At 36.0% G+C, this 17,053-nt stretch overlaps 1 protein-coding gene and 1 non-coding gene across 4 annotated transcripts; both read left to right on the forward strand.

Annotated features, from left to right (window-relative positions):
• Nucleotides 1–615: 615 nt before the first annotated feature.
• LOC141374969 (U2 spliceosomal RNA) lies at nucleotides 616–806 on the forward strand. Its single transcript, XR_011009960.2, has one exon. It is a non-coding gene; the product is annotated as a U2 spliceosomal RNA (small nuclear RNA).
• A 2,851-nt stretch (nucleotides 807–3,657) lies between these two features.
• On the forward strand, nucleotides 3,658–13,934 carry selenou1a (selenoprotein U 1a). 3 transcript variants are annotated; one of them, NM_001354552.1, is given in 7 exon segments: nucleotides 3,658–3,744; nucleotides 7,410–7,800; nucleotides 7,957–8,133; nucleotides 8,252–8,343; nucleotides 11,530–11,670; nucleotides 13,060–13,224; nucleotides 13,317–13,934. In NM_001354552.1, coding segments are annotated over 5 exon segments (639 nt in total). In that variant the 5' UTR covers nucleotides 3,658–3,744; nucleotides 7,410–7,800; nucleotides 7,957–7,988; the 3' UTR covers nucleotides 13,413–13,934.
• Nucleotides 13,935–17,053: the final 3,119 nt, after the last annotated feature.

A 17,053-nucleotide genomic window follows, 5' to 3' on the forward strand; every position in this document is an offset into this window, starting at 1 on the left:
TTCCAATACTTAGGCTAATTAAGGGAATTTTTAAGCACAACCGAACAAACAACATTGTTTCGGAACTTACACTGCACAAAGTATGTAATTATTTAGTTAAAACGTTGTTTTATTCACAGACATCCCTGTCGGAGGAGCCAGTGGTAAGATGTCTTTTTTTCCTAGCTTACAGTTCTTCATTTGTCCACCAGATGTCATATTTTTCCGTACTTAAACAGTAATTGCTTTATTTTACGCTATTTTCGTAAATTCAGTAAAGGTTTATCCCCGCTGACTTATTATACGTGCTTTTGTGTTAATCTCAATATGATTTGTTCAGTAATGGCGTTCGTTTTATTGTTTAACACTCCGCGAACGTTATCCATGCTTCTGATTGGAAAACCGCAGTAGCTCATTATAATATCCACGCCTCCAGTCAGTTCTTGTCGAAGAAAGGAGTACATTTTAAAGCCTAAGTACTAGCTAATGTGAATGTAAGTAGTTGTAGTACACGTTAAATTTCATATAATCGTGAATTAGCAGCTTTCAGTGCATAAATGAAAACAATTATATACTTACCGTTATTCTGATTACAGTCTCGGAGAGTCCGGTCCCATTTTCTATTATATAATAGGTATCGCTTCTCGGCCTTTTGGCTAAGATCAAGTGTAGTATCTGTTCTTATCAGTTTAATATCTGATACGTGCCCTACCCGGGCACCATATATTAAATTGATTTTTGGAACAGGGAGATGGAATAGGGGCTTGTTCCGTCCACTCCACGCATCGACCCGGTATTGCAGTACCTCCGGGAACGGTGCACCCCCTAACCTGGTAAAAAATAGATTAATAAATGAATGGAAATGTAAAAGTATAGAAGAAGCTAGCCGTACGAATGATGTGTATCAACGAATTAAGCAGGTGGCATCACATATGTTATACAATTTAATACGATGTGATAAAATGCACATGGCGCTTATGACGCTTGTTTGGCACTGGTACCTGGTACTGAAGTGGATGTTGTTCCCTGGTGGGATTTCATTATTATAATAAAGCATAATGGAGCTGCCGAAGTTATGTTCATACCTAATTAACTGCACATTAAGTATATGATATTAGGTTTTATTGGTGTAGTTTATTAAATCTCGTGTTTTCAGTCTGTGCTCTTACTAAACTAAGCCACCCGACTAATGAGTTTGTTTTTTATACAACAACAAATACATCTTGTGTTGAACGGAAAGTGAAACGTTGGTTTGCAGGAATCAATCGTTATCTGTGTTGGTTTGTGTTGTGACCACTAGATGTCCTCACACTACTTCGTATTGAAAAGCTTTGTTGAAGTAGAAAAGATGCTTCGCCATCAGTGTAAATGAACACGTCTTAAAGGTCCCTATTCAGCTAATAACTTGTCTAAAACAAACTCTTGTGCAATAGTTTTCTTGATTTGTTTTTCTTTTTTAATTATTTTCCAAACGATGTTTAACAGAGCAAGGGAATTGTCATGTTATGTCAGATGTTTTTTCTTCTGAAAAAAAGTCTTATATTTTATTTCAGCTAGAACAAAAGCATTTTGAGGTCAAAATGATTAGGCCCTTTAAGCTATATATATATATATATATATATATATATATATATATATATATATATATATATATATAATTGATAGTCTACAAACAATCGTTATACAATTGCTTAATTACTCTAACCTACCTAGTTAATCTAATTAGCCTAGTTAATCCTAGTTGAGTTTTGAAAAAATATCTAGTCAAAGATTATTTACTCTCATCATGGCAAAGATCGAATACATCAGTTATTAGAAATGACTTTCGGCTCAGTTCACCTCTTCACCACAACGGACTGGTACATTGACCACATTACTGCTGCCACTGAACCAATCCACCTGTCAATCTCACTTTCCATCCTTCCCTCACTCGTGAACAAAACCCCAAGATACTTGAATTCCTTCATCTGGGGTAAAGACTTTTCTCCAACCTGGACATGGCAAATCACCTTTTTCCCAGTGGAGCACCATGGCCTCGGACTTGGAGGTGCTAATTCTCATCCCAGTTGCGTCACTTTCGGCAGCAAACCGCCCCAGTGCATGCTGAAGGTCCATGTTCAATGAAGCCAACAGAACAACATAGTCTGCGAATAACAGAGATGAAATCCTGTGGTCGCCAAACCAGACCCCCTCCAGCCCAGGGCTATGGTTTGAAATTCTGTCTATGAAAATTATTAACAGAATTGGTGACAAAGCGTAGCCCTGCCGGAGCCCAACATGCACTGGAAACAGGTTTGACTTATTGCCGGCAATGCGAACCAAACTCCTACTCTGTTTATACAGGGACGAGACAGCTCTTTACAGAACGCCTCTGACCCCATACTCCCAGAGCACCCTCCACAGAATGCCACTGTGGACACGGTCAAATGCCTTCTCCAAGTGCACAAAACACATGTGGACAAGTTGGGCATACTCCCATGAATCCTCGAGCACCCTGGTGAGGGTATAGACCTGGCCCAGTTTATCACGGCCCAGACGAAAACCACATTGACGCTCCTGGATCCTAGGTTCAGCTATCGGCCGGATCCTCCTCTCCAGTACCCTGGCATAGACTTTGCCAGGGAGGCTGAGGAGTGTGATCCCCCTATAGTTGGAGCACACCCTGTGGTCCCCTGGGCTAAAGCCCCTGGTAGGCTCTCCCAAGACAAAAAGGTCTTAGGTGAGGAGTCAGACTAGGTGCGGTTCAAAAATCCCTTTTGAGTACAACAACAGCAAGGACCGTGACGCCACCCGGTATGGTGCAGCTGGGGCCCCACCCTGGAGCCAGGCCAGGGTCTGGTGGCTGGGTTTTATCTCACAGAACCCGGCCAGGCTCAGCCCGAAGGAGCAATGTGGCACCATCCTCCTGCAGGCCCACCACCCACTAAGGGAGCCATAAGGGGCTGGTGCATTGTGGAACGGGTGGAGGTATAAGCTTAGGACCTTGACAACCCGATCGTTGAGTTGGCGGTTCATTACGGTTAATAATAAAGGGACTAAGCTGAAAAGAAAACAAACGAATTAATTAATTTATGATTTTATTTTTAATTTATAAAAGTAGTGATATATTAAACTGTACTTAAGAAAATCACACTATAGATTGAGGTGGAGTTCGTTTTATATTCACACATTTGGACTTTCTTCTTTAATAATTTCAGAAAAGAATTCTTTGCAAATCCCTATTAATGAAATCATGTTAGCAGCCAGTGACTATCAAAATAGAACATTGTTCACAGTCAATAAAATAGTCCTAATATTGTTTTGACGTCATATTTACACGACATATTTACCATGGTAAACAATATAGGACGAATGTGTGAATATAAAACCCCTACATAAATATAAATGTAAAATGGCCAAAACCTCTCTAAAACCAGGCTTGTTAACCAGCTAAAATCAGCCAACCAGTCCAGGCTGGTTTAAGCTGTTTTTTTTTTTTATTAGGGAATGCAGTAATTTTTATAAAGGTCCATGGAAGAAAATGAATAAAAACAATTTGCTGCATTTAGAATGATGACAATACTAATTATATTCATATTTGTCAGTTGTTACACTGAAAATGCAACGTCAACAACCCTCATAACACTGTGAAAGTCCAGAGCAGTACAGTAACTTATATTTGTCGCTGCCTGTCTCTTTAAGACATTAGACAAGCTCGCCTTCTCCAACATAACTCGTCTGTGTCACATACAGGTCTATCCCGTCTGAAGAACTGAACTGCAGGCTGTGAGTGTTATTTGTTTTGTTGTGATGTTAACCCATGAAAGCAGTCCCTTAATGCACATAATTATGTTTTTAGTAGACAATATTTCTATATTTTATCTTTCGTTGTAGCAACCTTACTCTCTAGCTAACGTTAGGCAACCAAGCTAGCCAGCAGATGTTAGCTCAAATGCACTTTAGCCCCATTTGCAAACAGTGCACAATATACAATACTCTGCATGCTGACTCGGCATTACATAAGGAATTGCTTTTGTAAGTACATTTACGTAAATATCCTTGAACACGTGTTCTAGTCGATTCTGCCATCGTTAAATTTAGCTAATGTTAATGCTGCGTCAGTTAACGTTAACAGTTTTGAATGAAGTAAAACGTGATAATTGACTATAAACTCTCACACCAGATGTAGACATAACGTTACTTAATGTTTTTATATGTTGTTGTTATTACTACTATTACTAATACATTCAATAATATAATCTGGTCGTTTTTGTTTTTACAAATCAGCTTTTAAGATAACATAACGTTACAGTTATGTTACTTACAGTTTGTTTACAGTAATGCTAACTGTTCCTAGTATTTGTAGTAACTGTTCCTAGTATTTGTAGTAACTAGTATTTGTAGTATTTGTAGTAACTGTTCCTAGTATTTGTAGTATTTGTCTGTACTTGAGCTTTGTTGTTTTTCTATGTGAGGTAATTTACAGTATAGGTTTGCCTTTTAAGGAACTTGCATTATGCATTTTAATAATATATAATTCTTTGAGGTGGATAAACATTGTTTGAGAAGTGCAAGCCATCAATTAAACCATGCCTGTACATTAGGCCGTTTTGAGAGTTCTAAATTGCATTGAATGTTCTCTTGTAGTTGTCTAACGTTACAAATATTAAATGTGTATCCTAACTGTTCTCACGGGTAATATAATATTGAAAAAGTATTATGCAGTTTAGGTACAATTAATTGTACAGTTTAGGGCTAGGCCGATGAACCATATAACATCGAATCACAATAAAATGTCAAAAACAATGATAAGCTCTGGACATCTTTACTCTTGATTGATCTAGAGAGCCAATCACATAGCAGAAATGTGCAACAATGGGAATCTAAAAGTTAGTATTAGAAGTTGTTGATATTTTATATATTTTCATTTGGCGGCTTCAGTCATTCTTGGGTTAACATCTTATATTGAAATGTATATTTTTACTGTTTAATATGAAAAACTAATTATCGAGATTGCATTTTTGCCATATCGTCCAGCCCTACCACAGTTATAGTTTTGTAATCATGTCAAATAAAAATGTTTTTATTTATAATTAATAGCCCCCCTGGTTATTTTTTAACCCAATTTCTGTTTAACGGAGAGAAGATTTTTTTCAACACATTTCTAAACATAATAGTTTTAATAACTCATTTCTAATAACTGATTTATTTTATCATTTTGCCATAATGACAGTAAATAATCTTTGACTAGATATTTTTCAGGACACTTCTATACAGCTTAAAGTAGTTTAATTAGGTTAACTAGGCAGGTTAGGGTAAGTAGGCCAGCTATCGTATAACAGTGGTTTGTTCTGTAGACAGTTGAGGAAAAAATAGCTTAAAGGGGCTAATAATTTTGTCCCCAAAAGGGTGTTTCAAAAATGAAAAACTGCTTTTGTTCTAGCCGAAATAAAAAATAAAACTTTCTTCAGAAGAAAAAATATTGTCAGACAAACTGTGAAAATGTCCTTGCTCCATTAAACATCATTTGGAGAACATTGAAAAAAGAAAAAAAGAAAACAATTCAAAGAGGGGCTAAAAATTCTGACTATTTTACAAAAACAAGTGTAGTGCATTATTTTAATTGCATTTGATTTTTACATATTGTAATGATTAATGTCATTATTTAATGTGTAATGTGTAATAAAATTATTTTGCATGATGAACATATAAATTGCATTAATAAATAAATTTGATAATACATTTTTTAAATGCAATAAAAGTTATTATTTAATATAGATATTACTTAAGTCCTTTTTAAATAGGTTAAAATAAAGCATTGTAAATTGTCCTTGGCCATGACTTAAAACAGTAAGTAAACACAATACAAATGTTTTATCCAAATATTAAGGTAGAGGAATAAAATAACATTTTTTTTCTAATCAAAATTGTCCATTCAATCTTTATTCTGAAAAGATGTGAATAAGTCTTTATTACAAATTTTATTTTCATTACCATTAATTGCTTGTGTCTGAAATAGAGGTGGTTTTTCTATTAATGTTCCAATGTTCAACTGAAATAAAAAGAGTTAATATCAAGCCTAATACACGTCTTCATTGATTCGCTATTTGGAATTAGATGTTCACTATTCATGTTAAAAATATCAAAAGCATTTGTACGAAATCCATTCATTGAAATCAAACAAGACTGTGTCAAAAAATTGTAGAAAAATTGTGTCAATCAACATTGAATCAACACCTGGCCCTACAGTAGTTTGTCATGCCCTTAAGTTTATTAATTTGAATTATTTAGCTGCACAATATATAATTATATACTGTTGAGTATATATATATATATATATATATATATATATATATATATATATATATATATATATATATATATATATATAATAAGTAAAAGTAATAAATATGTCAAATAACAAGCAGGCTACTATGGTTGCCAAACAAAAACTATAAAATTACAGCGAAATATTTTATTGAAATAAAGTGATAAAGTGCAATAAAACCAATAATAAAACATTTAAATATGTTAATTTAGTTTTATAGAAAAAAAAAATATATATATATATTTTTTTTTTTAATAAATAATAACAATGTTTGACTTTAATATTAGGTTTTTGTAATTAGATTTTTTTTTAGTCTTTCTTACTTTAAAGTAAACCATTTTTTCAGGTTTTTCCTAAATTATTGTGATCAAACACATTTAATAATGTAACTAACTATGCATTATACAAGGAAACACTTAATTTACTGATTTTTTCTAAATAACTACAATCGAACACATACAAAGTTCTGTTGTGAAACTCATGTGCTCGCATGCTGATAGGTCTTTCATAATCTGCTCCTACCAACAACTACATGATGTAGGTGAAGTTGCTTGCTCCTAAACAATTTAAATGCTTTAGTGTTTTATGCCAACAATGTTTAGTGCCTTTTCTGAGACCATCCTCCACCCCAGTTCCACATGTGTTCAGATCAGCTACGGGGGTTTCATGTTTATTATATTTGCAGCAGTGTGTTATATTCTCAGACTGCAAGTGTATGAGTTTACTGCCAGTAGCAAGTCTCGGTACTTGTTCTGCCATAATAATCAAAGCAGTAGCATTAGCATAGCAGATCTATGCTGCCAAGACCAAACACATCAACATTGCCATGTACATATTTTTACCATACTAAGTCTCTCAAAGTTGTCATGACTGAACTTCAATAAAATTTAATGATATCCTCCTGTAAATAAGCAGTTTTATTTTGGAAGCAAGAAAGTCTAAATAAAATTGTCTCACAACTTTAATTCACAGCATTTGTCTTTAAATTTAAATGGATAGTGAACGTACACTTCTTTTCAAACCCACATAGTCCCTAATAGTCTTTAATCTTTATTTTGGAGCTAGTTTTATCATACAAACTCCTAGACTGAGAGGTAAAGCACTGTTTTCCTTTCCCCTCCAGAGCTTTCCACTGAAACTGCACTTCTGCTTGATTGGGAAAGGTTGGCTAAACTCACCCTGGATGTTTGTAATGGCTCTCATGCGACTACGGCCCATGCCTTTGACCCGTTTGTCTCCAAGAGGAAGATTTTCTGTTTGTGTGAATAATAGTGATGTGATGTACAGGGTCTCTGTGTCACAGTCTGCCCGGCCTTTAGCTTCTTATAAGACAGTTAAAGCTTATAACATTCCTCCAAAACATCTTCCATTGACCATCTCAACATGGCGACTGGCAGTCAAGACATTAGCGCTCCCCACTGCTGTCAACTCGCTATTCTTTCAAGCTTTTCCAACAAATCGGCACTTTTCAAGCGAAAGCCAGAATGGCAAGCCTTCTTTTAGTCACAAAAAAGGTACTGCTCTTGCCCCAGCATGTCTTGGGGTTATAGAAATTACATGCTTGTCTTCAGTACAAAATTAAGCGGTTGTTTATGCAAAGAAAGCTCATGAAAAGACTAGAGCATTTTACTGTACTGTTTGATTTAATCTACCATATTTGTTCATTTCAGCATCATCTGTCCTGGAGGGTGAGACGCTAGCCATGGGCATGTGGTCACTTGGCCTTGGGGCAGTAGGTGCCGCTATTGCTGGCTTAATACTTGCAAACACTGACTTCCTGCTGACTAAATCTGCACCTGCTACTGTAGACTATCTTGCGAACGCTGACCTCAAAACCATTGACGGTGGTAAGAAATTATCTGAAATCCAGTGGAAGTGATCCTTGGGATTTTTAAATCATTTTGTCCAATTTCCATTCAGCCATCATGGTAAGCCTGCACTGTTTTTCCATCTAAATCCATTCAGATGAGAGGTCTTTAAAAGCAAAAGCTCTTTGGGAGAAATCAGGTGCAGTGATTATGGCTGTCCGGCGACCTGGATGATTTTTGTGCAGAGAGGTAAGTGGTCATAATACTCTTTTTTTATTTGAAAGAGACTACTTTAATTTTTATAAAATATTTATAAAGAAACATCACCATATCCACGTTTTCAGGCAAGTTTTCTGACACTATTATGTGGGAAATTCCCTCCTCAACCCACCAAAATAAACAGGGATTGGACAATTAAACTGAAACACTTGCCAATTTAGTGTTGGAGGATTCCTGGGTGAATTTGACCAGCCCGGTGGTCAATCTTCGTTGATTGCACATTCTACTTGTAAGAGCAGAGTATTAGCACAGTTTTAGCTAAAAAGCCCTTATTCTGCATTACAAAAAGGTCATATTTTGGTTTTGGGGGGTCTCCAACAGTATGCTGAAACGCATGCAAGAAAAGAAAAAAAAAACACTTTCGTTGTTTTATAATATGCATTTATTTTTACAGAATTATCTCAACGATTCCAATATGACTTGTTCAGCGATTCATTTGTTCCCAATCCCCTCCTTGATGCGATGCTTATCTGTGCTGATTGGTCCGTTGACCCAGTCTGCTGCGATTGCGTTCAGCGTGAGAAAAGTGTCCACCACGCATATCAACAATTTTGAAGTATTCAGAGTGCAGAGTGTATGTGTGAGCCTAATGCAGGAGTGCATTAAAGCCATGCAGTTAAACACCTGCATATTGCTCTGTCCTTAACCATCACACACATTCAGTATTAATCCACACAGCAGCAAAAGCTGAACTATTTTGAAACTTGACCACCGCATGTGTTTAGGATCATTTGACGGTGGGCATAGTGACTAACTTCAGAGGATTTTAAGCTCACAAACATGCTTAAATCTGTAAAGAAAGCAGCATGCGTCGCATTTAAAATGTATTTTATAACATCCTTGTTGTAGACACCATCAGACATTCAGCCCAAATGCTCCAGAAAGACCTAAAACATGTAAAATTTTCCCTAGGCTATATGACACTTAATAGGTAATTCTCCTTTATTAAAGAGAATAAATTTTAGGATGTTGTATATTATTTGGTTATTTTAAGTAAAGGGAACCGTTAAGTGTTTAAGGACATAAGAGCAAGTAATAATTTGTATGTTGTAAATCTGTTCATAGCTTATCCAACCTGTATATAATGTTCATAGTACATCCATCTGTAAATATCACCATAGTTTTCTATAACTGCACTTTATAACTTATTCCTGTATCCTGCACTTGCTGCTATTGCACTGCTGGTTAGACCTAAACTGCATTTCGTTGCATTGTACTTACATGTGTAATGACAATAAAGTTGAAACTAATCTAATCTAAAATATAGGCTATAGCCTATATATCGTTGTACTCAGCAGCTATCCACTAATAAAGCTCAACATTTAAAATAAAATTTGTAGTTTTTACCACGTCATTTAAAAACATAAACACTTGTTTAAGGGCATAAAACACATTTTTTACGTGCAGTTTTTCCCAATCCGTTTATAAAGCAGCACTGCGCTGGACTTATTGACAGAAAAGAAGGTAGTTTCGGATGGTTTCACTCTCCCCCAAAAAATTATGATTAATATCATTGCATCCAAATACTTTATAAAAAAAATATTTAAAAACTCCTCTGTTGTTTATAGATTTTTTTTCTGAAAATATCTAAAATATCTAAATTTTTTTCAGAAAGGCCTTTGTAAAATGAAAGTTTAAAATTACTTGAAAGGGTTTAATTTATTTGAATTGTATATATCTAAGTTGTATAGCTTTTGTTAGTTTTATATTGGTTTATTTATTTAATGTGATTTTATTATATCTGACATTTTTGTAGTTCTTTAAATGATTTCAATACAGCTTAGGCTATTTTATTTATATGACACTATTGTTTTGAGCCTACAAAAGTGGACAAGTACTTTGTAAAGTTTTATGTCGTTCTGTTGTATTCATATTTTCTATTATCTCCAAAATAAATAAATGAATAAAGAAAGAAAGAAACCAAGCCGCTCGCGGCATCAACAGAGCTGTGAAGTGAGCGCTTTTTCGACTGGTCTCTCAGTCACACTCACTGCTGTGTCTTTAATATGGTGTAAAGATTATTATGCGTCATTAAAACATCAAGGAGGACGCAGCAAAGAAATATTACTTATTAAATTAAAACTACTTTATTATTTTATGCAACAGACTTACATTTCAAAAGGGAAACATTAGGGCGATCATAAGCAAAAAGACCTCTAGCCTATAAGGTGTTTATGGAATAGCCTATCTTAAACTGGCCAGCTATATGTTTTTTCTTTTGTGTTTCGTTTTCTCGCTTTAGGCACAATGGTGGAAACGTGGCTAATGTATTGACTCGGGCCAGATGCTTGGCTTCCAAGGGCCAGCAGTTCGATTAAAGATAGTTTTCTCAATATCAACATCCACACTCATCTTCTCCATCTTCTACAAGTTGTTTGGCAGTATTGTGCATGTTAAGCAAGTTTGCAATAAATGCAATGTTCCCTGCTTTTCAAAACATTTATCGCAATTCACGATAGCTGATAGATAGGAACATCTCTTCATATTACTCCAGTTTAATATACTGTAAGTTTTTCTCATGTGAGAATGTTAACATTGCTTTTTGATTATCTTTAACAAAACAAGCATTTTATATATAATCCACATATTTGAATCAAAGTTTCAACAGGCACACAGTTAATTGTTACATTCTTACATTTATAGTTTTTCAGTGGACTTGTTTCACAACCTGACTTTTTTTCCCCTTAGTGGACTCTTGCTGGGCTTTATCAGCAGTGGAAGTTTTTGCATTCCTCTTTGCTCATATAATAAAAGAAAGACTCAAAGATAGTGGTATCAAGACTTTCAGAAAAAGGAAAAAAAATAGCATGAGACTGATAGCCAAAAGAGAGAACAATATCAAATTTACTGTCCTGCCTATAGACCCTGCATTAGAAACACTTTGCATAAAAGGCAATTTCTTTTTGTGATTTAATGCAAAGATGATATGTAAACAATAGGTCTGGGATTGGTTCATAAGTGAGATGGTGTCAGGTAGAATTAAACACACTTGTGGTGTGAAAGTAGTCCAAACCATGCTGTAACACCCTTCATAATGATAGGAAAATCTCCAAATCTACAGGGCTGATAATGGCATAAACACCATCAGTTGTAAAAATGACATTAGTCTGAATGTTAAATGCATTAGTGTGTGGTTCTGTGGTTGTGTATGTGCAGGAGGCCTCTGAGCTGTCCTCTCTGAAGCCCCAGCTGGATGAGCTCGGTGTCCCTCTGTATGCTGTTGTGAAGGAGAATGTGGGTACAGAGATTCAGGACTTCAGGCCTCACTTCGCTGGGGAGATCTTCTTGGATGAAAAGGTTTGTAAACACTATTTTACTTGGTAAGTTAAATTATCCACAAATTAACATTGTGTCAAAAAAGCTAGAATAAACATAATTTGGTGATTCTTGCATGCCAGCAACATGCCAACTAACATCCTAGGAACATTTTAATTAATACAAGCCACATGTTAACATGCTAGCTTTCTAGTTTGAAATGTGCTAATTTATGTTAACAATGTTAATTCATACTACAAACAAAGAAAAGTGGTATTTTATGGAAGCAACATGTTATTTCATGTTAGAAACACATTAACATTAATCATCACTAGAAACAAACAGATTAACAACATGCTAGTTCAAAATGGTATTTCTTGGTAGCAACATGTTGGTTTACGCTAACATGTTATCATTTCATGTCAGAAACTAGTTAACATTTTCATTCATTTTCTTTTCGGCTTAGTGCCTTTATAAATCCGGGGTTGCTACAGCAGAATGTACCGGCAAAATTTATCCAGCACGTTTTTATACAGCGGATGCCCTTCCAGCCGCAACCCATCTCTGGGAAACATCCATACACACTCATTCACACTCATACACTACAGACAATTTAGCTTACCCAATTCACCTATACTGCATGTCTTTGGACTGTGGGGGAAACGGCATCACCTGGAGGAAACCCACACGAACGCAGGGAGAACATGCAAACTCAACACAGAAACGCTAACTGACCCAGCCGAGGCTCGAACCAGCGACCTTCTTGCTTTGAGGCGATAGCACTTCCTGTCGCCTAACATTTTAATTCTCTCTAGAAACTTACCAACACGCTAGTTCATGTTAACAACTAGCTAATTTATATTTGCAACATGATATTTACATCAAGATAGAAACATGTACATTCACCCTAGAAACATGCTTATTCATGCTAGAAACAAGCTAACATGCTAATTCACGTTATAAACTTGCACATTTTTGTTCGAAATGGTAACAGCATGTTGATTGTTGCTAGAAATATGCTAACAAACTGTTAATACTGACATGCTTGTTTACTGGTTGAAATACAATGAATGTGTGAGACTTTCAAAATGGCATTTCTTGGTCACAACATGCTGGTTTATGCTAACAACATGTGATCATTTCATGTTAAAAACACGTTAACATTAATCCTCAATAGAAACAGATTAACAACACGCTAGTTCATGCTAACAACTAGCTTATTTATATTTGCAACATGATAATTACAACCTGAATTATTTCTAGAATATACCAATTCATGCTAGAAACAAGCTAACATGCTAATTCATGTTACAAACATGCAAATTTATGTTCGACATGGTAACAACATGTTGATTGTTGCTTGAATTCATCATTCTCTGCGTATCAGACTTTGCTTCTCTAATTTGCGTGTCCTGACGTGTCTTTAAACAGCAAGCATTTTATGGACCACAGCAGAGGAAGATGGGGGGGCTTGGCTTCATTCGTTTGGGAGTTTGGCAAAACTTTGTAAGGGCCTGGAGAGCGGGTTACCAGGGCAACATGAACGGAGAAGGCTTCATTCTGGGAGGAGTTTTTGTCATGGGATCTGGCGGACAGGTAATCTATTCAATTTCATAATGTCATTACAAACCAACTCCAAGCTACAGCCATTTGCTCGTCCTCATGTGTCTTGTGTTTGTCACTTTCAGGGGGTTCTTCTAGAGCACAGAGAGAAGGAGTTTGGAGATAAAGTCAGCTTGGAGTCTGTTTTGGAAGCTGCAAAGAAAGTTGTGGTAGAAAAGTAAATGCTGTCTAGGTTTGATAGTTGTAGCCAAGGTTGTTCAAAATAGTTTTAAATAGGAAAGATCTCACTAAATCACAGTCCACCTCATCACACTTCATTTCTCCTGCTAATGCTGTGAATTGAGAGAAAAGCTCAGGGTTATTTAATTGTTTGGAACTGACAGAGCTAGTTGACAAAGCCATAGAGTTGCATATGGCCTCATTTTTAATTCAGGTGCTTTTAGTTCGACAAATTAAGACAAATATTGTGAAATTAAGTAGCATTGTTTTTGCACTTTAGAAACGATGTGTAAGAAATCATTTTAATGTTGCTTATCACCTGAGTGTGTTCCTTTGGCTGCCTGCTGCCACATCAGTGGTGTTTAATGGTGTGTGTATTAATGATAGTCTGACTCCAAACTCAGTGTAGAAAGAGCAGATTTGATGTCAACACATGCTTATATACCTGCTGGCTTTGGTCAGTGAGCAGGCAAAGGTTCAGCTGTGGGTGGACACAATATTCAATAAACATGTCATCCCTAAAATCGTGTTTTTTATGTGTGTGTGCGTGATTGCATGTTTGTGTGTTAATGTTTATACCTGTGAAAAATGGTAATATTTAATGGGGGCTCCATTAATCGGCCGGTGTGTGGTGTGCAGTCTGGTGCAATATGGCTGCTGTCACGTCATCCAGGTGCGTGCTGCACACTGGTGGTGGATAAGGAGATTTCAGATTCCGGAGTTTGAGTGTCCAGAAAAGCGCTTTAAATTTATTATCTTTATATAGAGAATTGTAAAATATATTAAGAAACACATGTAAAGCTGAGGTTACCTGATTAGATATCCTTAAACCTATCAGTTTGTCACATAACCTGCATTCTGAAATAACCTCCAGGGCCCGGTTTTTCAAAAGTAATCCACTAGGATTTTGGATAAGGGATTGGATCAAATCCTGAAAATGGGTTTTTCAAAAGAAAAAACGGATTACATAATCGGATTAGATCACGTAATCCAATCTTGGTTTTGATCCGGATCAAACCTTTAGTTTGGGTTTTTCAGACCTTTTTTGTAGGATTTGGATCACTTTGATCCAAAAAACCTGGATTAAACTGATCCCATCAGAAGGGTGGATTTAGTGTGGATTTCATGCCCAAAATAGAATGAAAACTTAAAAAAAATTATTAAATAAAACTATATTTGGATCATGCAGTATCTTACGAGATATACTATTTATTCATAAGGTTTTAATTTCATTTGTTCATCTGTCAGGCTATAGTGATTATTGGCTTTAACGTATTTAGACTTTCAATATAGGCCTACAGCAAAATAGAAAGAGTTTGGCCTCATAAAATAATCCCCCAAACAGCTGTCAAAATTTACCAAAAACAATACATTTTATTCTGTTACTATATTTATATACAATTGTAAAAAGAGACTGGGCAGAAGTTCAGCTTCATCTGGCAAAGGAACAACTGACTCTGACCAAACTGCAACAAACCAAGACCACACTTGAGATCTGCCTCGTAAAGAATACGTTCAGACAAGCTGCTCCCTCCACATCAGATGAGGAAGTCTGACATTATTGTGGAGGTTTCAACATTGTCTTTTTTTTATTCAATGCATCTATATTTAAAACTTATTATAAATATCCTCAATGTACAGTGTTGTAGATCTCAGATGAGTGGACTGCTGGAAGAGGATGGGGTGGGTTTTTTCTTGCTTTTATTTTTTGTTATTACAATTATTTTATCATTTATAAAATGTTCTTAGTTTTCATTTCAAATAAAAATAAAGTTATATTTACCCCACACTGGCTATTCTACTTGTTGCTCTTTACATAGGTCTATCTATCCATCTGCGTTGTGATTGAGCACTGGTAATCCAGATTTAGTGATCCTGAAAAGTTCCTATCTGGATCAAATTGATCCAATCCAATGTTGCTTTGAAAAACTGGCTCAAAAAGTAAGCTGGATTACGTGATCACGGATCGCAAAAACAGGATTACTAAATCCGGATCAATTTTATCCGGATTAAACCTTTTAAAAAACAGGGCCCAGATGACTTTCTCTATTAGCAGAATTTGCTAAAATGTTATCATAAGTGCCTTAAGTCTTTAAAATGCATACAAAACAACACAAAGGCAAAGAAAAGCACCCTGTTGCCTGATATGCTGAATATAAGAGATTAAAATTTGGCCCGTAAAGAGATGATCAATAATATTCACTTCACCTGTTCAGTTTAAACAAACCAAAGACTACAATGTAAATCAGGATGCCAAACTAAATTCCTGAATGGCAGCAGCTCTACAGTTAAGTTCCAACCCTGCTTCAACACACTTGCATGTAAGTTTCAAACAAGCCTGAAAGACTGAAAGTTTAAATTTGATTAGGCATATTTACTTGGGGATGAGGTTAAACTGCAGAGATGTGATTCTGTCCAAAGCTTGAATCAAGATCCGTGAAAAGATCATCTCTCCAAAATTGCCAGAACCCATCAAATGTGAGTGTATGCCCACTACAAAGATGAACTGCAGTGAGTCATCCCTGATGAGGATGGCAAGCATATAGATGAACTTTTCTTGGATGTTTTCTGACATTCTTTGATTGTATGGCAGCAGGTCTCAGACAATCTTGAAGGTTCTGAGCTGTTGTGGTTACACATGGTCTACGTTTGTGATGCTTGTTGAATTTACTACCAAATTCTCTGAAACACCTTTTTGTTGGACTTATAGTAGAGAGGTGAACATTCCTGCAGTCAGCATGCTAAAACTTACCATCTGAATGGTGCTGTGTGATAAAACTGCACATTTTAGATTGGCCTGTCTAAAGCACACCTGTGCAGTAATCAAGCTATCTAATTAGCATCTTGATTTGCTACACCTGTGAGGTGGATGGATTATCTCTGCAAAGAAGTTCTCACAAACAGATTCAGACAAATGTGTGAACAATATTCGAGAGAAATAGGCTTTTTGTGTACACAAGATTTTCCTTCATTCATTAATTTTCTTTTCAGCTTAGTTTCTTAATTATTAATCTGGGGTCGCCACAGCGGAATGAACCACCAACTTATCCAGAATGTTTTACGCAGCGGATGTCTTTCCAGCTGCAACTCATCACTGGGAAACGCCCATACACACTAATTCACACACACATATACTAAGGACAACTTTAGCTCACCCAGTTCACCTATAGCGCATGTCTTTGTACTGTGGGAAAACAGGAGCCAGTCAGGACCTCTGTGTAACGTCTCATCTGAAAGACAAAACTCACTAAGCAGTATAGAGTAGTACTATCAATACAGTGGGGCATTTGGACCCACAAAGACCGCAGGTTAAACGCCCCCTGCTGGTCTCACCTCACTAATATTTCTGCTTTTAACAAACGTGGAAGAAAAACAAACTATCATAGTTGCTCTATATCGGGTGTCGGCAAAGGGACCCCTGCTCAATATACATCTCAACATTGCCCTAAGGCAAGAATGTTTTTTTTTTTTACCAATAGTTTTAGCACAACTGATAAAAAAAAATATTTAAGTGTAAGATTACAAAATAATGCACAACTAACCAAAGGGAGAAATAAGCACTTAGAATTTAACCCACCATGTGATTCAGAAAGAAAAGTGTGCCAAACTGCTTTTTGCATTGGTTTCCATAGTGATTCAGTGT

This window comes from Danio rerio, chromosome 13 (assembly GCF_049306965.1).
Source record: "Danio rerio strain Tuebingen ecotype United States chromosome 13, GRCz12tu, whole genome shotgun sequence".
Classification (NCBI taxonomy): Eukaryota; Metazoa; Chordata; class Actinopteri; order Cypriniformes; family Danionidae; genus Danio; species Danio rerio.